General features: G+C 39.4%; 1 protein-coding gene across 3 annotated transcripts in view; it reads left to right on the plus strand.

The window, feature by feature from the left end:
* Window positions 1-17,477, plus strand: part of Gcc2 (GRIP and coiled-coil domain containing 2) — a 43,709-nt gene extending 26,232 nt beyond the window's left edge. For 2 of the 3 annotated variants that reach the window (XM_013034275.1, XM_013034276.1), the window contains 8 exons: window positions 1,421-1,558; window positions 4,057-4,178; window positions 5,611-5,787; window positions 8,037-8,254; window positions 10,713-10,907; window positions 12,532-12,671; window positions 14,354-14,555; window positions 16,181-17,477. In XM_013034275.1, coding sequence (XP_012889729.1) covers window positions 1,421-1,558; window positions 4,057-4,178; window positions 5,611-5,787; window positions 8,037-8,254; window positions 10,713-10,907; window positions 12,532-12,671; window positions 14,354-14,555; window positions 16,181-16,251 — 1,263 coding nt within the window. In that variant the 3' untranslated portion in view covers window positions 16,252-17,477. Of the gene's footprint in view, window positions 1-1,420; window positions 1,559-4,056; window positions 4,179-5,610; window positions 5,788-8,036; window positions 8,259-10,712; window positions 10,908-12,531; window positions 12,672-14,353; window positions 14,556-16,180 lie in introns of those variants that run through there. The other variant, XR_001175726.1, reaches the window with a different exon arrangement.
* Window positions 17,478-26,599: the final 9,122 nt, after the last annotated feature.

The raw sequence follows: 26,599 nt of genomic DNA on the forward strand, positions 1-26,599 counted from the left end.
AATTTTTTTTTTTTTAAGATTCCTTCAGCTGGGCTGGGAAGGTGGCTCAGTGGTAGAGCACTTGCCTTGCATGCATGAGGCCCTGGGTTCGATTCCCCAGCACTACATAAGCAAAAAGAAAAAAAGCCAGAAGTGGTGCTGTGGCTCAAGTGGTAGAGCACTAGACTTGAGCTAAATTGCTTAGGGACAGCGCCCAGGCCCAGAGTTCTGGCCCCACGACTGGACCCAAAAAAAAAAAAATTAAAAAAAATAAAAATAAAAAGATTCCTTCAGCTACTTGAGATAAGTGATTGGGAAGACTGAGATTCAAGGCTAGCCTGGGCAAAAAGTTAGTGAGACACCCTATCTCAAACAAATAAGCCAGGCACGGTAGTTCTTACCTGTATCATAATTCTTTAAGAGGTGGCTATAAATAGGAAGATTACAATCCAAGGGAGGGAAAAAGTGAAGAAAGGGGCTCTTTAACATTTTTTAGCAGTAGAAGAGGTAAATAAATGTTATGTATTTGAAGATCTATAATATATAATAGTACAAAATAAAATAAATCTGGCTTTGCCCATGTAATTGTAACCCCTCCATACGGTATTTTCACAATTAAAAAAAAAATAATTCTGGCTTCAAGCCTAATGTGAATCCTCTGATTAAATTACAGTAACAGAAGCAGGTTTTAAGATTAGTTTATATGATTGTATGTGTGTGTGTGTGTGTATACATATATATATGTCTTGAAGTACATGTAAATGTAATTTTTTACAATTAATATTCTTTTATTGATGTTTTAAGAAAAAATAAGGCCCAGATGCTGGTGGCTCATGCCTATAATCCTAGCTCCTTAGGAGGCCGAGATCTGAAAAGTCCATGAGACTCTTATATCCAGCTAACCAGTAAAATGCCCATGGGGGCTGAGTGAAAAAGCCAAGTGAGATTGTAAGGCCTTGAGTTCAAGCCCCCTTACTGGCCCCCAAAAAAGGAAACAAAAGAAAAAAAGAGCGCAAATCTACTTCCTGTAGCGAATAAGCAAGTTCTTATAGTCTACTTATATTGTCTCAACTTTTTTTTTTTTTTTTTTGTCATGGGGCTTAAACTCTAGGCCTGAGCACTGTCCTTCAGCTCTTTAGCTCGAGGCTAGCACTCTACCACTTGAGCCACAGTGCCACTTCCTGTTTTATGGTGGTTTACTGGAGAAAAGAGTCTCACAGATGTTCCTGCCTGGGCTGGCTTTGAACCGAGATCCTCAGATCTCAGCCTCCTGAGTACCTAGGATTAGAGGCATGAGCCACTGGCACCCAGTTTGTCTCTACTTATTTAAATATAATACCTCACAATCTCGAGTTCATGTTTTGTTTCGTTTTGTTTTAAAATGGTTTTAGTTAGTGAAAAATTTGATTTCTGGAACTAAACTTAAAGATTTTGCCCCCAGATTCAACTTGCTGAAATAACATCTGAGAAACACAAAATCCACGAGCATCTGAAGACCTCAGCAGAGCAGCATCAGCGCACTCTGAATGTGTACCAGCAGAAGGTGACAGCACTACAAGAGGAAAGTCGAGCTGCCAAGGTGAGTCCTTCAGCACTGCAGCCTCTGACCATGCATTCTATTACAAGATAGTAGACATTCATACTCATAAAGTATATGTTAGAGCTTATGCATTCTTTTTGTGAAGTTTTAATTTTTGATGGTTTGATTTCCTGTTCTGTAACCTGCTAGTAGTGGAGAAGTGTAGCTTAATTTAAAAAAAGGAGACTGAAAGACAACAAAGACACACAGTTTCCAAGACCATGTAGTGTAAGGACGCAGCCTAGCCTACAGAACTGTAGTATATTTATCATCTTCTGGTAATTGTCTATTTTGATGACCCCGTGTCATCCAGCAAAGGTGAAATTTCATACATAAATATGTAATACATGTATGAAAAATTTTATATTAGGGTGATTAAAAGTTGTTAAAAGCTTTAGAATTAAAAGAAGTGATCATCAGTTTGCCCATGTTATTCATGTTGGCAGCTTACTGCAACAATAACTACATGTAGGTTTTTTACAATCTGTATAGTTTGGGACTTGTTAAAGCATTGCTATCTACTGCACATCCAATTGAAAGTATGATTTATCTGAACTGTTGTAGTAAACAAAATAAGATGCTTTGAAGTTCTCCACTCCTTTTCTGAGCAGTATGCATCTTAGAAATAAATAATTGCTGCACAGGTCTGTATGTTTATTGGTATAGTCTTGAAATGGGGGGTGGAGGGAGTGGACTTAATTGTTTTTTAATTTCTGTTTTAAATTGTATTGGATCCAAATTCATTTATATGCACAAAGTTATATAATATAATTGAAGGTCATTACCCAAATATCCTACCAAGTTTTTCCATATAATGAGTGAATTAAACAGTTGTTATTCAAATAAAAAAATAGAAAGGCAACATAGCTTTTTCTGAGGAATAAATTTTAAAATAACATTCTAACAGAATGACCATTGGCACCTACTTCCTTGTCTCCAATAAGCAAAATGGATAGTACAGTGGTTTGGTAGGCACTATCTTGGCAAAATTGACATGGAGTTTATAGATATCTTCAGGGAAGTAGGAGGCCTAGAATTAAACTATTACTACTCTGTTTTGAAACTAAAGTCAAGTAAGGTAATGTCTTTGAAATTTTCATTGAATTTTAATAGTAGATCATAAGTGAAAAATATTTGTTCAGTTTCAGAAGCAAAAGGTGCCATTGTAAAATTAATGAGTAGCAAATTATTCTGCTAAGATAGCAAAACATTTTATTAGACAAACTTATAGCAAAGGTTGTACAAAAGTAAGCCAATAGAACTGTATTTCATAGTGAAGTTAAACCAGCACTCAAATGAACATCAGCTATTTTCTTGATTTTCAAAATCATATTTCACTTTAACTTCTGAAAGAAAATAAGAATATTATACAATGGAATTCTATGCCTCCATCAGAAAGAATGACATTGTCCCATTTGTTAGGAAATGGAAAGACTTGGAAAAAATTATATTAAGTGAAGTAAGCCAGGTCCAAAGAAACATAAGTCCCACAGTTTCCTTTATTTGCAATAACTAGTATAAGTTTATGACAAGCAGAAAAGGTCAAAAGCTATATACATATGACCATACAAGATGATATTAAGGGAAATGAGCTCCAAGATAGGGTCACAGATATTTTTTTTTCTTGCTTACTATTGTTTTTAAAGTATTTATAATGTGAATGTGATTTTTTTTGTTCTTTGGTATGTTTCTCCCCCACAGTATAATCTCTGTTTTCACTGTATTTGATTCCGGGGGCTGGTAAGGTGGCTCAGTGGTAGAGTGCTTGCCTTGCATGCCTGAGGCCCTGCGTTCGATTCCTCAGCACCACATAAGCAAAAAGAAAAAAGCCAAAAGTAGCACTGTGGCTCAAGTGGTAGAGCGCTAGCCTTGAGCTGAAGAGCGGAGGGACAGCGCCCAGGCCCAGAGTTCAGGCCCCACGACCGGACCCAAAAAAAAAAAAATTTGATTCTGGTACCCTGCATCTTGTATATACATTTTTTAATTTGGGGAGGGGAAAGAAAAAACAAAATGCTTAAATAGGGATACAGGTTGACCCATTGTAACAATGAGACGTACAAGACACTATGTTGAAAATGAACTTTACAGCTAGGGAGAGTGGGGGTTGTGGAGAAGGAAGGAATGGTAGAGGAAAAACAAAGGAGGAGGCAACAATGCTCCATAAAAAATGTATTCATTGGGCTGGGAAGGTGGCTCAGTGGTAGAGTGCTTGCCTCGCATGCATGAGGCCCTGGATTCAATTCCTCAGCACCACATAAGCAGAAAAAGCTGGAAGTGGTGCTGTGGCTTCAGTGGTAGAGTGCTAGCCTTGAGCTGAAGAGCTGAGGGACAGCGCCCAGGCCCAGAGTTCAGGCCCCATGACCGGCAAAAAAAAAAAAAAAATGCATTCATTACCTTACTCATGTAATTATAACCCCTCTGTACAGTATTTGTACAATAAAAAACATTTAAAAAGAAAATAATAATATAATTTTTTTCTCTTTTCTTAAATGTTATAGGCAGAACAAGCTGCTATAACTTCTGAATTTGAGAGCTACAAAGTCCGAGTTCATAACGTTCTCAAACAACAGAAAAATAAATCTGTGTCTCAGGCTGAAACTGAGGGAGCTAAACAAGAAAGGTAAAGTTAAGTAAAAGAAATACCAAATATTCAGGGTTTTCACTATTTATACCGGTAATTAATCAAGTAGATTGAAAATCCTCTCTTGACTTTTTTGACTGTGAGATTTTAGGCTTCATTATAGGAGTGTGCAAAGAGGTTCTTGGCTTCACTCAGGGAAACTAAACTGTGAAGGCACTGTTGCAGACTCCAGAAGTTGTTAAAGAAATCAGTGAAGCCAGAATGTGGTTGCTGAGATATACACTAAAAGTTCAATCTTGCCTTAATAGGCTCTGTTCATAGTAAAAATTTGGGCATTAATATTACATTATGGTTTTTGAAAATTTAAAAGCAAAAAATGATTGTTATCTCAATATATTTTATCACCCATTAGGTTAACTAGAAGTTGATTTCCAATATTTTACTTACTTTAAGAAGCTGTAAATTAAGCCGGGCACCAGTGGCTCACACCTGTAATCCTTGCTACTCAAGAGGCTGAGATCTGAGGATCGCGGTTCAAAGCCAGCCCGGGCATGAAAGTCCGTGAGACTCTTATCTCCAATAAGCCACTAGAAAACCGGAAATGGCTCAAGCAGTAGCGCACTTGCCTTGAGCTGAAGAGTGCAAGAACAGCACCCAAGCCTAGAGTTCAAGCCCCATGACCAACCAAAAAAAAAAAAAAAGGTGTAAATTAATTTTTCTTAAACTTATGGCCATATCAATTATATTTGAGTAGTGCTTAATGCTTCTTTGAAACTAGCAGATTTACAGAAGAGTTTTTAAATTACTCAGAAATATACTGGTATAGGTAGGGCATTCACTGGCTTTGTTTTATACCAGAAGTTTGGTATTCAGAGCTCTTTAATCTGCTTGATATCTGGTCATATAGTTTTGGGTAGGACTGATGATCTTGTGGGTGTTTGTATATTTATGTTTATATTCCTTCCTGTTTAAGAATCTAGTGAAGAAGCATGATGAGAAGCATCATAAAGCTGAGGTTGAATATTAATACACTGAAAAAATACAAATTGCAGCCTCTATTTTCTATCCATATGGTATTCTGAGTTAATACCTATTGCTTTTCTTTTTGCAGTCTTTGACTACACATTGGTCTAATTCCTTAATCTCCTAACAGTTAAGTTAGACCTATATGAAGTTTGTTTTTGTTCTTTTGTTTGTTTTTCTTACCTAATGGCCAATCTCAAATAGGCTATTTTGATGCTATGTAATGCTCTGTTCCATTATAATAGGATATATTAAAATTCATTCTTCAAAAAAAAATCAGCTTGAGATTTAAAATCTGACTGTGAATTCTTACGACTTTTGTATTGCTTTTAGAATGATTCCAGATCGCAAGAGCATGACAAGTAAACAATTAAAATACATTATAAACCCCCAAATGAGGATCACTTATTTTCAAAGATTATTTTACAACTGTTTATTTCTGTTTTAGGGAACAGCTGGACTTGCTGATTGACCAATTGAAAATCAAACTACAAGATAGTCAGAATAGCTTACAGATGAACGTTTGTGAACTTCAGACATTGCAGTCTGAGCATGATACTCTACTGGAGAGGCACAACAGGATGCTGCAGGAAACTGTGAGCAAAGAGGCGGAGCTGCGGGAAAAGTAAGGCTGCCAGCAGCACTCACACTGAGATGCTTCTTGCGATAAATGCAGATTCAGAAATAAGTAGCCATTTCTGTTTGTTTTGTCAGTAACAGGGTTTGAACTCAGAGCTTGGAGACTCTCAACTTGCTTGCTCTACTGCTTGACACACATCCAGCCCAACTTTTTGCTAGTTAATTGGATATGGACTGCCTGGGCTGACTTTGAACCATGATCCTCCAGGTCTCAGACTCTTTGATAGGTAGGATTGCAAATGTGAGCCCCCAGTACCCAGTTAAAGGTAGATACTCAAAAGAGTTCAAGACTGTTTGCAGCATTTTGAGCTTTTAGGACCCTTTTTTACTTCTTCATAAGAAGTAAAACCTAGTAGAAATACCACTGTCTGTGCCCCTCTAAGAAGTAGCCTTTTCTTTATAGTTACTATCTTCTATAATATTCAAATATTCACACATTTTCTGTGTAATACTATGAAAATAACTCCAAAGGAATGTACTTAGCCAGTCATCAGTGGCTTACACTTGTAATCGTAGCTACTCAGGAGGCTGAGATCTGAGGATCATGGTTCATAGCCAGCCTGGGCAGAAAAGTCCATGAGACTCTCATCTCCAATAAACTACTCAGAGAAGGCCAGAAGTGGTGCTGTGGCTCAAGTGGTAGAGTGCTAGCCTTAAGCACAAAAAGGCTCAGGGTCAGTGCCCATGCCCTGAGTTCAAGCCCCAGGACTGACAAAAAAAAAAAAAGGAATATGTTTATTAGGCCTGTGAGTTCATATCTATACTACCAAGAGACTTGGCTAATCCCCTTTCTCCCCTCTACACACACATACACACAAGCATACACCTGAAAGAACTGGACTATACAGCAGACTTACAAAACCTCACCCTAGCCTCACCTTATCCTGGAAGTTTTTCCTCAATGCCAGTGGTGGAACCCAGAGCCTTGCACATACTATTTAAGTACTTAGCCAGTGAGCTGCATCCCCAGTCTTCCTTATGAACTCACTGTGACTGCCAGTGGTTGTGATTCTTCTTTCACCTTCTCCATAGATAATGCTTGAACAAAATTACTTGTGGAAAACTATATGCTGACATTCTCCTGGCTCATGATATAAACTTGTCAATTAAGATATCCTTTCTAGCACAGTGCCAGGGGCTCACCCCTGTAATCCTAGCTACTCAAGAGGTTATGATGTAAGGATCAGGTTCAAAGCCAGCCCATCTAGAAAAGTTTGTGCGACGCTTATCTAAACTATCAAAACCAGAAGTGGAGCTGTGGCTCAAGTGGTAGAGTACTATCCTTGTGCAGAAAGAAGCTCAAGAACAGCACCCAGGCCCTGAGTTCAAGCCCCCAAGACTGGCACCAAAAAAAAAGTTCATCCTTTTCTAAAAGTTGGAATTTTTATTTCTTATCTCTCTTCTGCCACTGAAATTAATTTTAAACTTCATGTGGTATGTGCATGTACAATGAACAGAAGTTACACTGGATATGATTAACAATATTTATGTCCCCTTGGAAGTATGTTTTATATTGTTAGGCATGAGAGTGAGTGAAGGACATCTTTTAGTTTGTTCTCTTTTTGGCTGTATATTCTTTGCCTTTGTCTGAGAAAATAGCTGTAAATCCCTCATGTGAAAAGGAAATGCATTTTTAACCAAAACCAAACATAAGACCTGAAAACTACACCATTAAAACTACTGATTCCCAAATTATAGGTATATTGCCTAGTGTCAGTTTCCCAAAGGAAACTAGAAAAAGTAGGTTGGAGAATCTGATAAAGAGGTTGTAGTTGGAAACTAGATGGCTATCTTTTTACTGCCCTGCCTAGCTTTGAACCATGATCCTCAGATTTTAGCCTCATACTAGGATTATAGGTGTGAGCCTATAGCACCTGGCTTTTTCATGTTTTTAAGGTAACAGGAAATAACTGCCCATATAAGATGATCTGAAGAAATTGACTAATGAAAAGAATAAAAGTATAATTATTTTATGCTCTAAATATGCTCTGCTGCACCATGAAGAAAGGTCCCAAGGTTCCTCATCTGAACTGTATAGCACATGAAAACAATTCAAACTAGATGGCAACCGGTCATCAGTCTTGTGACACCACCAATATATTGCAGATGCAGATGAGAGAGGTTGGTCTAGACATGTGGATGAGATAGGGCTTCTCTTACAGAACCCAGTTGAGACAGGGTGAGTCAGAAAAATACATGGAAACTAAATACGAACTAAGTTTTTGTCTCCTCCAGGTTGTGTTCAGTACAATCAGAGAACATGATGATGAAGTCTGAGCATGCCCATACAGTGAGTCAGCTAACATCCCAAAATGAGATCCTCCGGAACAGTTTTCGAGATCAAATGCGACATCTGCAGGAAGAGCATAGAAAGACAATCGAGACACTACAGCAGCAGCTCTCCAAGGTGGAAGCTCAGCTCTTCCAGCTCAAGAGTGAACCAACCACAAGAAGTATGTATGTACTCATGGAAGTGTTGCTTGTTCGTGTTTTCACCTTTTGTCACTTGAATACATTCTTGTAAGAGAGTCAGCAACTTATGTAAGTGGCTACCAGTGCCAGTTCTGTGATTAATGAATTTTGGATTTACTAAGAAGATATTTGAACTACTTGACTATAATTTAATTAGGATACTGATTTTCATGACTTTATTACTCTCCTTGTAAAGGATCATTTCTTTCTCTAATACTCATCAGTTTTGTGACATGAATTCTAACTAGCATTCACTACTTTATACTTGGTGTTCTTCACCGGATATACCTACTGTTTAGTTGGACAAATTAGATATAGAGCAAGGGGCATTGTGGTGGCACTGAACTTGTATAATTGCTTGGCCAATACAGCTTCTTCGCTTCAAATTCAGTTGAGGCTTTATTTCAACACCTACTATTATATACCATAGTGATTCTAGGAAGAGATATGAAATGTCAGCCATAGTGACACTGGAAAATGTTGTTGAGGTCAGAAGACAACTTCAAGAAAACTTAACATATATAAGAGGTCAGAAGAGAGAACAACCAGCCAAAATAAATGGATTTTACAAAATGTAATCTAGGAGTCAGTATTGGAATAGTAGTTGGCAAAATATAAGAAATTGGGAAAATGCTTCAGAAAGGGCTGAAGAGCTGAGAGTTGAAAGTACAAGAGAAAAAACCTTATGGAAGAGAAAATAAATTAAATTCTAAATCTTTAAAATCTGGATTAAGCTGGGTGCCAGTGGCTCATACCTGTAATCCTAGTTTTCAGGAGGCTGAGATCTAAGTATTGAGGTTCAAAGCTAGTCTGGGTAGAAAAGTCCATGAGACTCTTATCTCCACTTAACCACCAGAAATGGGGCTGTGGGCCAAAGTGGTAGAGTGCTAGTCTTGAGCAAAAAAAAAAAAGTTCAAAGACAGTGTCTAGTCCTTGAGTTCAAGCCCCACCACCAACCAAAAAAAAATCTGCTGGCACCAGTGGCTCATGCCTATAATCCTAGCTACTCAGGAGGCTGAGATCTGAGGATCGCAGTTCAAAGCCAGCCTGGGCAGGCATGTCCGTGAAACTCTTATCTCCAATAAACCACCAGAAAAGTGGAAGTGGCACTGTAGCTTAAGTGGTAGAATGCTAGCCTTGAGCTGAAGAGCTGAGGGACAGTGCTCAGGCCCAGAGTTCAAGCCCCTAGACCATCCAAAAAAAAAATCTGGATTAAACCTAACACCTGTGGCTCATGCCTATAATCCTAGCTACTCAGGAGGCTGAGATCCAGTGGATCATGGATCATTTTCCAGCCCAGGCAGAAAATTCCATGAGACTGTCTCCAAAATAATGAGCAAAACCAAGAACAGAAGGTATAGCTCAAAAGCAAGCAAGCAAGCCAAGTGAGAAGTTCAAACCCCAGTACCACCAAAAACCAAACAACAATAACAACAACAACAAAAAAAATTTGAGTTAGAATTCTGGTCCCTAACTTAACTAAGAAACCTTAGTCAAAATCATTAAATTTCTCTGAATTTTAGATTTTTATCAAGTTAGTAAATATTTGGAAAGTATTTTATAAACTTCATCATTGTGTGTGCATGTGTGTTATCAACAAAGAGGAAAGCATTCCTGGGCACCAGTGGCTAACACCAGTAATTTTAGCTATTCAGGAGGATAAGATCTGAGGATCGCAGTTTGAAGCCAGCTTGTGCAGGGAAGTTTGTGAGTCTCTTATCTCCAGTTAACCACCAAAATGCTGGAGGTAGAGCTGTGGCTGTAGTTGTAGTGCTAGCCTTAAGCAACAAAGCTCAGGGACAGCACCCTGAGTTCAAGCCCCAGGACCAGCACCAAAAAAAAGAAGGAAAGTATTGCCTAGGAATTGTATTATTTGGTTTTCTGCATTGCACTCTCTGTTTGATGTTTGAACTCTGTAGATGTGAATGGGCAGTACCAGGAAGCAGCAAAGGTGAAGATTTAAGGCAATGATAGAGACAGTATTCTGAGCAGACTACAGCCTGTATATTACATTAGAAGTTATGTAGTGGTAGGAAATAACCTAACCAAAAAAAAGCAGCTGAGATCCAGCTTTTGAATTTCTTCCAATATTTAACAACAGTATATGCCTCTACTATGAAGTACTAAAAACTAGGTAGTACAGTTTAGAGTTTTGTGTCATCCAGCTGTTGAGCTTAGTTAACTTAGTAAGGATAGCCTCTGATGAGGTGGCTGGAGTGGTACAAATTTGTATGACTAAATGCTTTGGGCGGTTTAGCAATTCTTTCTTACATTGTTTTCTTGTATAGTCTTCTGACTATTTAATTTTCTTATCATTTGACATTCCCAGTTTCATTTTAATTTTACTGAGTATCTGTTAAAACTTACTGAGTATCTGTTAAAACTGAATCCTCACTTTTAAACAATCTTACATTTATTCTTTACTAAAATACTTAACAGGCCCAGCTTCTTCCCATCAGCCTGGGAAGAACCTTCGAGAAAGGAGAAACACAGACCTCCCACTTTTAGATGTGCACACTGCTACCCGAGAAGAAGGAGAAGGAATGGAGACCACTGACACCGAATCTGTATCTTCCACTAACACACACACACTGTCTTTAGAGCAGCTGCTTAATTCTCCTGAGACCAAACTTGGTATGTATAAACATTGTATAAATAGCTTCCTTTCTCTGCATTTTTGTGGGGATTTTTTAGCTGCTCCATAAAGTTTATTTCAATATTATACCACCTTTTCAAATGAAAAATGAAGCAAATCCTTCTTAAAATAAGAGTACTACCCTACCCTAGGCTTGAGCCAGAAATGGATGGTTTGAAGACCTGTAGTGGTATTAGAAAGTAGTATTTTTTCAGCCTTCCAAGAAACTTACCATTTTATTTTATTCCTTTTGATGAAATGGTGCCAAGCTTGCTGTAATAAATGTAGTACAGTTTTGTTATATTTTGTTCTTACCTGTAATGAATGTTATAATGTTACTCATAATTTGGGAGATCTCATTTTTCTGAACTTTTAGAACCACCTGGACTAAGGGCCATACGTAGCCAAGATTCTGTTACTTACTTCTCCATTACTATGACAAGATACCTGGAAAAATCAACTTAAAGAAGAAAGATTTATTTGGACTTAGTTTCTGAGGTTTCAATCCATTGTCACTTGACCCTGTTGCTTTTGGCCTGTGTGGAGGCAGCACATAGTGGGAGCTGATAGTGGGAGAAACTGCTTGCCTCATGGCTTTCAGGAAGCAAAGACAGGACAGGAAGGACAGAGGACCTAATATCTTCCTCAAGAGTACCACACCCAGTAACCCAACTTCCTAAAGATTCCATACTCCCAACAGCACCAATAGGCTTCACATATGTGCCTGCTGAAGACATTTAAGATGCAAACCATAACATTAGTCACTGACAGTGTGAGACAGACACCACAAGCAGAGTGAACAGTGATAACTTAGCAGCATGGAGATAAAGTGACAGAAAATTCCAGAATCATACTTGTTTCTGATTTTTTTTTTACCAAAATTACTTGGCTTTAACCTTAAATCTAAATAATGATAGCTATCCCAATTTATGGAAGATTTAAGAGGGTCTATAAAAGTGAATGCATTATGTAAATGTTAATGTTTCCTTTATAAGAGAAATAACCTCATTCATGGAACATAATAGATAAATAGAGGATATATAATGAAACTAGTAAAGTGTTCTAGGGTTGGAGATATAGCTCAGAGGTAGAGAACTTGTCTAGCATGCTTGAGTTTTTGAGTTCAATCCCTAGCACCACAAGAAGGGGGGAAAAGTATGAAAATACAAGCTTAACAACTTTCAGCATTGGGACTTCAAGAGGATTGTATTCAATTAAACAATAGGCATTACAGCAGAGATTCTGTTTTTTTTTTTTGGGGGGGGGGTCCGGTCGTGGGGCCTGAACTCTGGGCCTGGGCGCTGTCCCTCAGCTCTTCAGCTCAAGGCTAGCGCTCTACCACTTGAGCCACAGCACCACTTCCGGCTTTTTTCTTTTTGCTTATGTGATGCTGAGGAATCGAACCCAGGCCTGGAGCATGCAAGGCAAGCGCTCTACCACTGAGCCACCTTCCCAGCCCCAGAGATTCTGTCTTGTATTGAAGTCAACTTGAGACTTTTTATTGAGGTATGTTGCAAAGAAAGCAGACATATACTATTGCAAAATAAGATGCTTAAATGATTTTCTTTATTTGGAATCTATAATCTGATTTTGAAAAATAATTCTTAAAATAACATCTTGCAGAGCCTCCTTTGTGGCATGCTGAATTTACCAAAGAAGAATTGGCTCAGAAGCTCAGTACCACCACCAAAAGTGCAGATCACTTAAATGGCCTGCTTCGGGAAACAGAAGCAACCAATGCCATCCTTATGGAGCAAATTAAGGTGAGCTCAAAAAAATCTAGTCACTATGAAAACACTTCATGCCAGTTTGATTTTCTGATCCTTTGTATACACATACCCAAGTTGAAAATTTAACCTTTCATCTGTCATCCAAAGATCTCAGTGTGTGTGTGGGGGGGGGGGGGGGGGGGGTGTGTGGGGGGATGTTTTCATGTGCATGTGCATGCTCGCACTAGGGCTTGAACTTAGGGCCTCATACTGTTGTTTGGCCTTTTTACTCAAAGATGGTACTCTACCACTTGAGCCACAGCTCCTCTTGGCTTTTTGCTGGTTAATTGGAAGTAAGAGTTTCTTAGATTTGTCTGCTTGGACTGGCTTCAAATCACAATCTTCAAATTTCAGCCTCATTTATAGCTAGGATTACAGGTGTAAACCAACAATGTCTGGCATAATTCTTTATATTAGATTCTTGATTACAAGAAATATTTGGGGTGGTTTTTTTTTTGTTTGGTTTGTTTTGTTTTGTCGGCCGTGGGGCTTGAACTCTGGGCTTGGGTGCTGTCCCTGCGCTCTTCAGCTCAAGGTGAGCGCTCTACCACTTGAACCACAGCACCACTTCTGGTTTTCTAGTGGTTTATTGGAGATAAGAGTCTCATGGAGTTTCCTGCCTGGGCTGGCTTTGAACCTTGATCCTCAGATCTCAGCCTCCTGAGTAGCTAGGATTACAGGCGTGAGCCACCGGCACCTGGCTATTTGTTGTTTTTATATCTATTTTAATATTTAAGTATTCATGTCTATAACATAACATTGTTACAGGGAGAGAATGAAGAAAGGGATGACATTGTCCAAAAAGAAATAGACTTATTACCTCACTTATGCAATAGTAACCCCTCTCTACATCACCTTTATAATCAGTTTTCTTTAAAGATAAAAAATAATATTGTTTCCACTAGTCAAACACCATTATTTCTATCAATAGCCTAGTAAACTTTTGTCACTTTTTAAACAAACTTGGATTTTAGAACAGATTTGGATATTAGAGTTGGCTAATTATTATTAAAATAATAAACTAAAATAATAGCAAAAGCCTTGTTTAAACCTGGAAAATATCCTCAAAGAGTTTTAACTTCAAGCTGCTTTTTTCATCTTCTGTTCCATTTTTCTGATAGTGTTTTATAATACCTTGTGCTTCTCATTAGTCAGTGAATAGTGAATTCATCTTTTGGGAAAGTGCTGTTCACCATGGGTATGGCAGCTGTCTGCTCTCTGGGAGCAGGACTGGATCAGGGGTTTAGGAGACACTGTGGCCCTTTACTTCAGGGCCTACTTTTGAGACTCACTGGCTCCCTCTGTTCATTTTCTGTTGGCAGTAGAGATGGAGGAGATATCCTGTTGCTTGCTTAGTAGTGTTTTCCTCTGTCATCAGCTTTCAGCCAACCATTGGTATGACATCTTGTGCTTCTGAGTTAGAGGCTTCTCGGTATTGACATGGTATACATTCACTCCTTGTCCGTAGTACTTGGAAAGCAGCTGGACTGAGTTACCTCTGCTTCTTCATCTGCTTCTTATCTTTTGAGAATCTCTTACTGTCTCTCAGTCTTCCCCCTGAACCCCCATTTTATTGTCGTGGGGAGGACACTAAAGGGAAAGATATATGTTCAATCTGCTATGTTTAACCAGAAGCTCCTAAAATCCATTTCTTTACTCATTTCTCTTAACACTAGCTCCTCAAAAGTGAAATAAGAAGATTGGAAAGGAATCAAGAACGAGAGAAGTCTGTAGCTAACCTAGAATACTTGAAGAATGTCTTGCTGCAGTTCATTTTCCTCAAACCAGGCAGTGAGAGAGAAAGGCTTCTCCCTGTTATAGACACGATGTTGCAGCTCAGCCCTGAAGAAAAGGGAAAACTTGCTACAGTTGCTCAAGGTATGTGATAGGAGTACCACTATTTCTGTTTTATAACTAATTCTTACTATTGCCATGGTGCTTAAGAATTGTATAGGTAAAAACCAGGCATGGTAGTATATACCTGTAATCCCAGTACCTAGGAGGGGTAGGTAATACAAAAGAATCACAAGTTCCAAGAGAACCCTGACTCAAGAAAAGTCAAAATAAAAAGGCTAAGTACTATAATCACACCTGTAATGCTAACTACTCAGGAGGCTAAGATCTAAGGATAACTGTTCAAAGCAGGCCAAGGCAGAAAAGTCTGTGAGATTTCATCCCCAAAATAACATGCAAAACTCAGGGCTCAACTGCAAAGCACCAGTCAAATAAGTCTGGTATAACTACCTACTTGGGAGGCAGATGTCAAGGGATTACAATTTGAGGCCTGAGCAAAAAGTTCAAGAGACTCCATCTCAACCAATGACTGGATGCAGTGATACAAGTTTGTCATCCCCAGCAATTCAGGGAAGCATAAGTAGGAAGACTGTGGTCAAAGCTGGCACAGTTAAAAGCAAGGCCCTATCTTGAAAATAACCTTTGTGAAAGGGCTAGCAGAGTGGCTCAAATAGTAAAGTCCTAGCAAGTGCAAGGTCCTGAGTCCAAAAAAAGAAAACAGTGTGAAGTGAGAAGATAATGGAGTCACCTCCAATGGTATGATTTTATTGCTTATTTGTAGCAGATGATTTCTGCCTAATTTTATTTGCTTCATTTTGCGTCTTACCATTTTAAAGTTACAATATAAAACAAAAAGCATTAAATTGTCCCAACTGAGGGAATCTAATGCTGTATTCTTTTTTTTTTTTTTCCTTGGGTCCGGTTGTGGGGCCTGAACTCTGGGCCTGGGCACTGTCCCTCAGCTCTTCAGCGCAAGGCTAGCGCTCTACCACTTGAGCCACAGTGCCAATTCCAGCTTTTTTCTTTTTGCTTATGTGGTGCTGAGGAATCGAACCCAGGGCCTCATGTATGCAAAGCAAGCGCTCTACCACTGAGCCACCTTCCCAGCCCTCTAATGCTGTATTCTTAAGGGGAAAAAAATCATCTGGCTTGCTTGTTTCACTATTGCTCTACCACTTTGGCCATGCCTCTACTTCTGCTTTTTTTTCTTTTTATGCTAGTCTGGGGCTTGAATTCAAGGCCTGGGCACTGTCCCTGAGATTTTGTGTTAAAAGCTAGTGCACTACCACTTGAGACACACTCTACTTCCAGTTTCTTGATGGTTAATTGGAGATATGAGTCTCACAGACTTTCCTACCCTGGCTGGCTTTGAACCGTGATCCTCAGATCTCAGCCTCTTGAGTAGCTAGGATTACAGGTGTGAGCTACTTGCATCCAGTAACAATCGTGCTTTTTGCTGGTTATTTTGGAAACTGAGTCTCATAGACTTTTCTGCCAGGGCTGGTTCCAAACCTCAATCCTCTGGATCCCAATCTTCTGAGTACTGAGATCACTGGCATGAGTTTCTGGCTCCTGCCAAGGAGAACCTTTAAGATGTCTTTTGAATGACATGTAATCAGTGAAAAGGACATTATTTGTTTATAGCATGATTCTACAATATAGAGTTCAAATTGAGAAAATGTAATACTTTTTTTTCTAATCTTCCAAAGGTGAGGAAGAAAATGCTTCTCGTTCCTCTGGGTGGGCATCGTATCTGCATAGTTGGTCTGGACTTCGATAGAAAGAAAACTTTTTCAATGGAAAGAAAATTCTTGTTAATCAAATAGAATCCATTTGGGAAAATGGTTTGTTCACATGTATTTGCAGTCATGTTCTGTTAGAAAGTGTGTATCTGTTCACATCCTCTTATATTTGTAAATGTGTATAACAGATATATTTAAAGTCTCAGCTTAAGTAAAAAAGTACAGCAGTTTGAAGTGTTGGTACCAGTGCCCCTATAGCTCTCTAACTTAGCAGCACAGGCACCACAGTCTGTGATGTCCTGGGCTCATCCCTGGAAGAGAAAACAAGGAAAAACTCCACTCCCCTTCTCTCCAACCTCAGAAGCCACCCACTTCCTGGCAGTACTGTGAATTTTGAAGCTAAATTTTGGTACCATCCCAACTGGAATTTAAGCTTTTCAAATAATGTCTCGACTATTTACTGCAAGGTCAGATTTTCAGATATATTATTAATAAATTGTTGAGAAAACTTGGATATTATTATCTGAAGGAAAATGCTTATTGGTAAAGTTGACTTAGGTTTATTATGGAGTTAATGAAGTAAATATGCTGCAGTTAATTATGAGGCTAAGTTAAATTATAGTGCATTTAGTTACTTGCTTAAAAATAAACTGTCCTTTTTTTCTCTAAAGTATATTATATTCTCAAAACTCACTTGTCATAAGCCCTGGTACTGGCTGATACAACACTGGCTGAATTGATGGGTTCTCTACCCTAGCTAGTTTTGGTGTGTCTCTCAGGGCTATTATTTTGGTGCCCTACTTACAAGCCGTGAATCTGTTTTGAGAATTCTCTCATCCCCTCAAGTATTTCTCAGAACAGTGTTGGAATAGTTGGCATTGAAATGAAACCAGTGCTTCCATTGTTGGGTAGGTAGTGCCATCTCTTCAGCTTGCCCTCCAGAGGGATTGAAAGAGACACCTAGAGATGAGGGCTATGTTTTCATAGTTCTGGTGAGTAACGCTAGCTAGATGGTGATGTTGCCATTGATGCCTCTTAATATATTTTATTTAGATAAAAATTGTATTCTTAAATTTGAGAATTCTATTTTTAATATTTATTTGTTAATAAATGACTATACAGTATGCTCTCTGAAGTTCTTAAGCCTGCAATTTATACTGTAACTTTCATCTCAGCTGGAGATCCGACTTTGTGCTTCAGTTCCTAGAGACATTAATTTCCAACTTAACTGAAATTTGCTGCTGACAAGTTGAGTTTGTTCTTTAAAAAAAAAATCTATATTTCTTTTTTCCTGACTTAGAAGAACAGACTTAACTGGTGAATGTATTAATGAAAATGCTTCTATTTCAGAGCCAACCTTAACAGTTGAGTTTTTACTTTGTAAACTGTGAATATGAGTATGCCTGCAGCATACACTGTAACTGTAATAATATTTAAATAGACTTTGTATTACAGAAATGTTATAACAAAGGTAATAACAAAAATAGATTTCTGCATGATAAAAGATAACCAGTTACGAAAGACATTCTTTCATGGCTTCAGCAATGAGGAAATGGAATGATTATTTTAGTATTACTATTAAATATGTTTAACTGTATAGTACAATTTTGACTACTCTTTTTCTATTAAATGTTGTATTGCTTCAGGTTTTAAATTGGCTTATAAATTGAAACTGCATTTCCTTCACTTCTTCCACAGTTGGGTGCTAAGAAATATAGACTAAGGCACATGAATTGACATGTTCTGTAGTACCACCTGTCCAGGAGGCTGAGATAGGAGGATCCCTGGAACCCCAGAGTTTGAGACTAGCCTAATGAGACCACTCACATCCATCTATCTCAAAAACAACAACAACAATGTAGCCCAACTCTGGCATATGCCAACTTGACCTTGCTTCCTGTAATATCTGATACCCTCTTCTCATTGGAACCAAAAGCAACACTTGACCTTTCTTTGGGTGAAATAATACATCAATTCCAGTAGAGGCAGATGCTGGTAAAAGTTTCAGCCTATTAGAGGCTTCAGATGGAGTGCTTTGCTTAGGTATGAGCAGAAGTCATTAACCCCTGGGAAATTCTTTTTTTTTTTTTTTTTTGCCAGTTGTGGCCCTGAGCTCTGAGCCTTGGACAGTGTCAGCTCTTCAGCTCAAGGCTAGCGCTTACCACTTGAGCCACAGCGCCACTTCCTGCTTTTTCTGCTTATGTGGTGCTGAGGAATCGAACCCAGGGCCTCATGCATGCTAGGCAAGCACTCTACCACTGAGCCACCTTCCCAACCCACTTCTGGGAATTTCAAGTAGGAAATGAAGAACAAGAAAAAGGAAACAGGCCAACACAGAAAAGAGTGGACATACCCAGGAGAAGCAGTTCATGACTAAGGAATTAAGTTACTAATGCAATACCAAAACCTATGTTATCCTGTTCATTTGTTTTTAAGACTTTTCTACCTATCCAGAGCTGGGGCAAGAATCCATATTTCTAGACTCTGTCCAATGGGATCACTCAATGCTGTATTCTCTCCACGGGTCACACTGAAATTATAAACATTTTTAAAAGCCCTGGTAACAAGAAACAAGAAATACATAGTATAGCTCAGACAGTTGCCATTCAGTTTGTGTGCCAGTAGTATCTAGAACAAAAAGGTAGGCTGAGAATCTGGGGGCCTGACTATACAAAAAAAGGAACATGGGAAGGAAGATAAGGAATAGAAAAGGACTGAAATGTCAAGATTACATATTTTCTCCTTGTAACCCTATCAATGAGAAGAGTAAGAGCAATGAAAGAAACTATATTCTAAAGAAAGAAAGGAAGAGCAGCAAGAATCATAATAAAAAATGATTGGACAGCTGAAAAGCACAGAGAATTAGGTGACAGGAAGGAAACAGTCCTCAGCTCCAACATAGTCTTCTCCTGATATAGCAAGTCTGGAACAAAAGCTGCAACCACAAGGTAAGTCAGACAAATGGAGAAGGCACCAAACAGACTGACAGCTTCCTCCCTTAGATTGAAAAGCTGCTAGAAACGATCTGAAAGCACTGAGCCCACCTCCAAGAGAGAGAGAGAGAGAGAGTGTGTGTGTGTGTGTGTGTGTGCGTGTGCTGCCAAGAGGATCTAGAGGGTCTGAGGCCCTGAGATCAGAGCCTCTGAATCATGAGACTTCCACAGCTGCCTACTGCCCACAGAGGTGAACAGCTAGACCCTATAAACATTAACACTAGCAGGCACAGTGCAGAAATCAGTGTTGTGTGTGCTCCCCGTATTCACTGATGAGTTCAGAGCTTTATCTCTGTGCTTGGATGCTTGCTACCCCTGGGGGTTGGTAGAGCAAGTGGAAATCTGTCCAGACTACAAGCTATAAAACCTCCTACAGCCATCCACAGGTCCTAGTACACACAAAAAAGGGAAGCTTTAGTAGTGAAATACAGACAATAAACCCTTCAAGAGACTCCCGTTAGTTTACATTGACCTAAGCTGTGCTGGCACCCTGAGCACAAAGGAGAGTCGTTGGTTTGTCAGTCATAGGACTTGAACTCAAGGTTTTTCACTCAAGGCTAGTACTCTACAACTTTGAGCCACAGTACCACTTCCCATTTTCTGGTGGTTAATTGGAGCTAAAAGTCACAGACTTTAATTAATTGGAGCTAAAAGTCACTGGCTTTGGACTTCAATCCTCAGATCTCAACCACCTGAGTATCTAGGATTACAGGTATGAGCCACTGGCACCTAGCTGGGGGAATCTTAACTCCTGCATCATCCCTCTGGTCCACTGTTAAGGAAAAGCACTGTAACCCAGCCACAGTATTAACTTTCCTGAACATTTCAGCTGAAAGATTACAAGTAATTAAGACCTCCAATGACTCGGCCTCAGATGCACAATGCCCAATGCACGCACACACACACACACACACACACACACACAAAATAGGAAAAGGCAATGTAACCAAAAACGCAGTAACCATTAGTAAAACGAACATTAGTATAGTGAAGTGAATGAGAGCTCAGAAATTTCAAAAAATGGGGGTGGGAAGGTGGCTCAGTGGTAGAGTGCTTGCCTTGCATGCATGAGGCCCTGGGTTCGATTCCTCAGCACCACATAAGCAAAAATGAAAAAAAGCTGGACGTGGCACTGTGGCTCAAGTGGTAGAGCGCTAGCCTTGAACTGAAGAGCTGAGGGACAGCGCCCAGGCCCAGAGTACAAGCCCCACGACTGGAACCCAAAAAAAAATTTTTTTTCAAAAAAAAAGAAGGCAAATCATTCCTCAGTGAATTCTAAGAAAACTCAAAAAGCTGAATGAAATAAAGATAATGTAAGACATGGAAAAGGAATTCAATAAATACAATGGAAATTTTAAGGGAAAAATACTGAGGGGCTGGGAAGGTAGCTCAGTGGTAGAGTGCTTGCCTTGCATGCATGAGGCCCTGGGTTGGATTCTTCAGCACCACATAAGCAGAAAAAGGCAGAAGTGGTGCTATGGCTCAAATTTGAAAGGCTTAATAATACATTGAATAAGAAAAACAAGGCATGAAGACAAGGTACATGAATGCTAACATTCAGACAACAAAAAACAAAAACAAAAACACTTGACCACTGGGGACACATTAAAACACCAAGCCATTGACAGCCAGTGGCTCATCCCTGTAATCCTAGCTACTCCATAATCTAAGGATTATGGTTTGAAGCCAGCCTGGGCAGCAAAGTCCATGAGACTTATCTCTAATTAACCACTAGAAAACTGGAAGTGGCACCGTGGCACTTTTCAAAGTGGTAGGACACTAGCCTTGAGCAAAAAAGCTCAGGGACAGGGACAGCACCCAGGCACTGAATTCAAGCCCATGACCAACCAAAAAAAAAAAAAAAAAAGCCTACAAATCATGGGAAAAGTAAAAGCATACAAACTTTCAATAAAATATCAAAAAACATCCTAAATATTGATAAAGATGGTATTCAGATACAGAAGGATTTTTAGGACTTCAAACAAGATCGGAAAAGAAGCCCCCAATGTATAGCAAAATACTAGGCATACAGTACAAGGAAAGAAGATTGAAAAAAAAAAACACAAAAGTTGTCACCTGTAAAGGGAAAGCCTTAAGAATGGCAGCGACTTTTCAGCAGAAACTTTAAAAGCAATGCAAGCATGAAATAAAATATTTCAAGTCTGAAAGAGACTACCTGTCTATAGTGATAGCCACCAAAGCTGTCCTTTATAACACAGAGAAAAAAACTTCCATGAAGTAATTTATGACCACTAAGCCAACACTGCAGAAGGTATTTTAAAAATGCAACACAGCTAGGCACCAGTGGCTCATGTCTGTAATCCTAGCTAGTCAGGAGGCTGAGATATGAGGATCATGGTTCAAAGCCGGGCCAGGCAGGAAAGTCCATGGAAATCATCTCCAATTAACAACCAGAAAACTGGAAGTACAGCTGTGGCTCAAAGTGATAGAGTGCTAGCTTTGAGCAAAAAAGCTCAGGAACAGCACCCAGGCCCTAATTTCAAGCCCCACAAATGAAAAAAAAAAATCTCCCCAGACAAGCTGATAAATAGTAAGGAATAAGGAAGAATCAAGCACTACAAAACCCACAAAATTTAAGGAGTTCTCCAATCCAAAGACATAAAATGTAGTACAATCTGACCATGTGTTACCTACAAGAAACACATTTCATTGGCAAACAAACATGATTAGAGTAAGAAAATGCATGGGGCTGGGAAGGTGGCTCAGTGGTAGAGCACTTGCCTTGCATGCCTGAGGCCCTGGGTTTGATTCCTCAGCACCACATAAGCAAAAAGAAAAAAGCCGGAAGTGGTGCTGTGGCTCAAGTGGTAGAGCGCAAGCCTTGAGCTGAAGAGCTGAGGGACAACGTTCAGGCCCATGACCGGACCCAAAAAAAGAAAATGCAAAATGTTTTTCTAAAGGATATGAGTCCAAAAGCAAGCAGGAGTCACTATACTCATATAACAAGAATTCAAACCAAAATTAGTCATAAGACACAATGCATATTGATAAAAAGAAAAGTCCAGCTAGAGGATGTGATCATTGTAAAATATAAACACCAAATTTTGGTACATCTAGTTTCATAAGAGCAGCATTTACTAGAAGAGATTCGTTGTTTTAAAATATTGAACTCAACAAGAATACCAGATAAGAAAGATGAAGGGGATTTAGAAGAAAGGGCTTAAGTGAAGGTGTACATCCTGAATACCAACCTCAGCTTTCTTTTCCTAAAGCACTCCCTTGTTTCTATTCTTTCCAGAATCCTCTCCAACTGGCCCTGTAGCTCTGACCAGGAAATCTCCAACATTAAAATATTCTCTTGTGAACAGACACGGTTATTACCATCTCAAACTTCAGTACCTCAATACCTCAGTGGTTGTGGTGACTACCACCAAAACAAACAAAAAAACACACTAATTCCAGTTACTTGGGAGGTGGAGATAAAAGGATCACAATCTTTTTTTCTTTTTTTGTCGTGGGGCCTGAACTCTGGGCCTGGGCGCTGTCCCTCAGCTCTTCAGCTGTAGGCTAGAGCTCGACCACTTGAGCCACAGTGCCACTTCTGGCTTTTTCTGCTAATGTGGTGCTGATCGCAATTTGAGGCTAGCCTGGGCAATATTAGCATCCAAACCTACCTGAAAAATAAATTAGAATGAAAAAGATACCCAGCATTATTCAAATGGTGGAACACCTGCTTACTAAGTGATGCAAGGTCCTGAGTTCAAACTCTAGTCTTTATTAAGAAATAAATAGAGCCAGGTGTCAGTGGGCTCACAACTATAATCCTAGCTACTCAGGAGACTGAGATCTGAGGATGACAGTTCAAAGCTAGTCAAGGCAGGAAAGCCCATGAGACTCTTAGAAAGAAAATGTGGACATTCAAAAAAAGTTTTCAGGGCTGGGAAGGTGTCTCAGTGGTAGAGTGCTTGCCTTGCATGCATGAGGCCCTGGGTTCGATTCCTCAGCACCACATAAGAAAAAATGAAAAAAAGTGCTAGCCTTGAGCTGAAGAGCTGAGGGACAGCGCCCAGGCTCAGAGTTCAGGCCCACATCCGGACCAAAAAAAAAATTAAAAAAAGATTAAATTAAATTAAATAGACTAACAAAACCAGGCGCCAATGGCTCATGACTATAATCCTAGTTACTCAGGAGGCTGATATCTGAGGATCTCAATTCCAAGCCAGACAAGACAGACAAATCCAAGACATTCTTATATCAAATTAATCAGTAAAAAGGTCGAATTGGTGGCATGGCTCAAGTGAAAAAACTTAGCCAGAGCATGAGTCCCTGTGTTCAAGCCCCAGTTCTGGTACAAAAACGAAAGTACAAAATAAAGAAAATAGACAAACAGAGATTCCAATCTAGGCTGCTTAACAAGGGTTTCTGAAAATAAAATAGAAAGACATTTTTAAAGAAATAAGAAAAGTAAAGAGTGTCAAGAAAACTAGTATAATGAACAAAAAAGAACATACTTGAAATGTAACATCACAAATTTATAGAACAAATAAAGGCCCCAAAATATTTTCCAAGAGAACAAAAGCCAGTCACATAGAAAAGTTACATCAAGCTGGTGTAGTGGTGAGCATCTGTAGTTCCATGCCTCAAGAAGCTGAAGCACCAGAATTCCTTGAATCCAGAAGCTCAAGGCCAAACTAGGCAGCATAGTGAGACACAATCTCAAACAAAAAAAAATATCGCATGTGATTTTTCAATAGCAACACTATCAGAAAACATTGGAGAAATTCTTCAAAATTCTGAATGAGTGATTTATAATCTGTAGCTCTATAAACAGTCGATAAGTTCCTTAAGAATGGGGGAGGGGGGCTGGGAAAGTGGCTCAGCGGTAGAGCGCTTGCCTTTCATGCTCGAAGCCCTGGGTTCGATTCCTCAGCACCACATAAGCAAAAGAAAAAAGCCAGAAGTGGCGCTGTGGCTCAAGTGGTAGAGCGCTAGCTTTGAGCTGAAGAGCTGAGGGACAGCGCCCAGGCCCAGAGTTCAGGCCCCATGACCAGACCCCAAAAAAAAAATTTTTTTTAATTTAAAAAAAAGAATGGGGGAGGGGGGAAACTCCCTACACCACACATTAGGAACTTACTGAGCAATTTTTCTCAAAAGGTAGAATAAAATAAATTTTAAAGAAAATTTTAAAGCAAGAAAAAAAATCAACACTGATGGCTCATGCCTATAATCCTAGCTACTCGAGAGGCTGAGATCTAGATTCAAAGCCAGCCTCAAGCAGAAAAATCCCTGAGACTCCTGTCTCCAGTTTACCACCAAAAAGCCAGAAGTAGAGCTGTACCTCAAGTGATGGAGTGCTAGCCTTGAGAAAAAGATAGCACCCAGATCCTGAATTCAAGCCCCAAGAGCTCACAAGAAGAAAGAAAAGGAAAGAAAGGAAGGAATGAAGGAAGAAAGGAAAGTAACAAGGAAGGAAAGAAGGAAGGAAAGAAGGACGGAAGGAAGGAAGGAAGGAAGGAAAAGAGGGATAGGGGAAAGAAGGGAGGGAGGGAGGGAAAGAGGGAAAGAGGAAGGGATGGAAGTAGTACAAGAACATCCCAGCAAGGGAGCAGGGTTTAAGTCCCTGAATAGGCATACACACAAAAGTGACAGCTATGCCTACTAATCCCATCATCAAGGGATGAGATGCCATGGTCATATCCTCACCAAAACTTTTCTTTTTTTATAGCGGTCCTAGCAAATGTAATGTGATGGATGATAAGGCAGGAAAACAGAGACTGGGAAATTAAATTATTTTTAACAAATATTAACAGATCCAGACTCAGAAGTTAAAACCAGGAAGAAACAGAAAAAAAAAGAGCAGTTTAAAACTAGTCTCCTCCCATTCTTCCTTTACTATGTTAAATTACAAGATTAGGAGATTTAGGAAGGGCTTAATCTGTCTTCTCCCTTGAAATGATAAAAAAAAAAAAATCTGGAAAAATCTGGTAGAGCCAGAAAGAATAAAAGGCATGTCTTAAAAAAAAAAAAGTGTCCAGGTTCTGGTGGCTCATCCTTATAATTCTAGCTACTCAGGAGGATGAAATCTGAGGCTCAAAGTCCAAAACTAGCTGGGTCAGGAAAGTCCAGGAGAGTCATCTCAAATGAACTGTCAGAAAACCAGAAGTAGAGCTAGCTATGGATCAAAGGAGTAGAGTGCTAGTCTTCAGCAAAAAGAGCTCAGGGACAGCTTTTAGGCTATGAGTTCAAGCCCTGTAACAAAAAAAAAAAGAAAGAAAAAACAAAGAAAGGCCTAGCTGGGCACCAGTGGCTCACGCCTGTAATCCTAGCTACTCAAGAGGCTGAGATCTGAGGATTGAGGTTCAAAGCCAACCCACGCAGGAAACTCCTTGAGACTCTACTCTCCAATAGACCACTAGAAAACAGGAAGTGTCACTGTGGCTCAAGCAGTAGAGCGCTCGCCTTGAGCTGAAGAGCCCAGGAACAGCGCTCAAGCCCAGAGTTCAAGACCCACAACCGACAAAAAAAAAAAAGTCTTGAAGGTTACCTAGGTTTTGGGTTTTCCTATTCATTATCACACCCAGCTCAGAAAGTATAGACTACAGGCAGGAGTCTGTAATTCTTTATTTTTTAATGTTTTTTTTATTGTAAAAATACTGTACAGAGGAGTTGCCATTACATGAGTAAGGTAATGAGTACATTTCCTATTGAGCATTGTTACCTCCTCTTCTGTTTTTCCTCTACCATCCCTTCCCTTCCCACTTCCCCAAATCCTCCCTCTCCCCTCCCAAGTTGTAAAGTTCATTTTCAACATAGTGTCTTGTACATTTCATTGTTACAGTGGGTCAACTGGTACCCTTGTTTCAGCATTTTGTTATTTCCCTTCCCCTCCCCAAATTAGAAAAATGTATATACAAGATGCAGGGCACCGACATCAAATACAGTGAAAACAGGGGTTATACCGTGGGGGAAGAACATACAAGAGAAACAAAAAAAAAATCACATAGTACGTTTTAAATACGTTCAAACAATAGCAAGGGGCTGGGAAGGTGGCTCAGTGGTAGAGCACTTGCCTTGCATGCTTGAGGCCCTGGGTTCAATTCCTCAGCACCACATAAGCAAAAAGAAAAAAGCCGGAAGTGGTGCTGTGGCTCAAATGGTAGAGCGCTAGCCTTGAGCTGAAGAGCTGAGGGACAATGCCCAGGCCCAGAGTTCAGGCCCCACGACCGGACCCAAAATAAATAATTAAATAAATGAATGAATAAAATAAAAACAATAGCAAGAAAGAAAAAAAAACCACTTGTGTCCCTATCTTGGGGTTCATTTCACTTAACATCATCTTATATGTTCATATGTACATAGCTTTTGAAAAGCCTGTAATTCTTTAATTCCCATATTCCTACATGGGGAACAGGAAATGTTTCTATTTCTTCCT

This window comes from Dipodomys ordii, unplaced genomic scaffold, assembly GCF_000151885.1.
Source record: "Dipodomys ordii isolate 6190 unplaced genomic scaffold, Dord_2.0 Scaffold186, whole genome shotgun sequence".
Lineage (NCBI taxonomy): Eukaryota > Metazoa > Chordata > Mammalia > Rodentia > Heteromyidae > Dipodomys > Dipodomys ordii.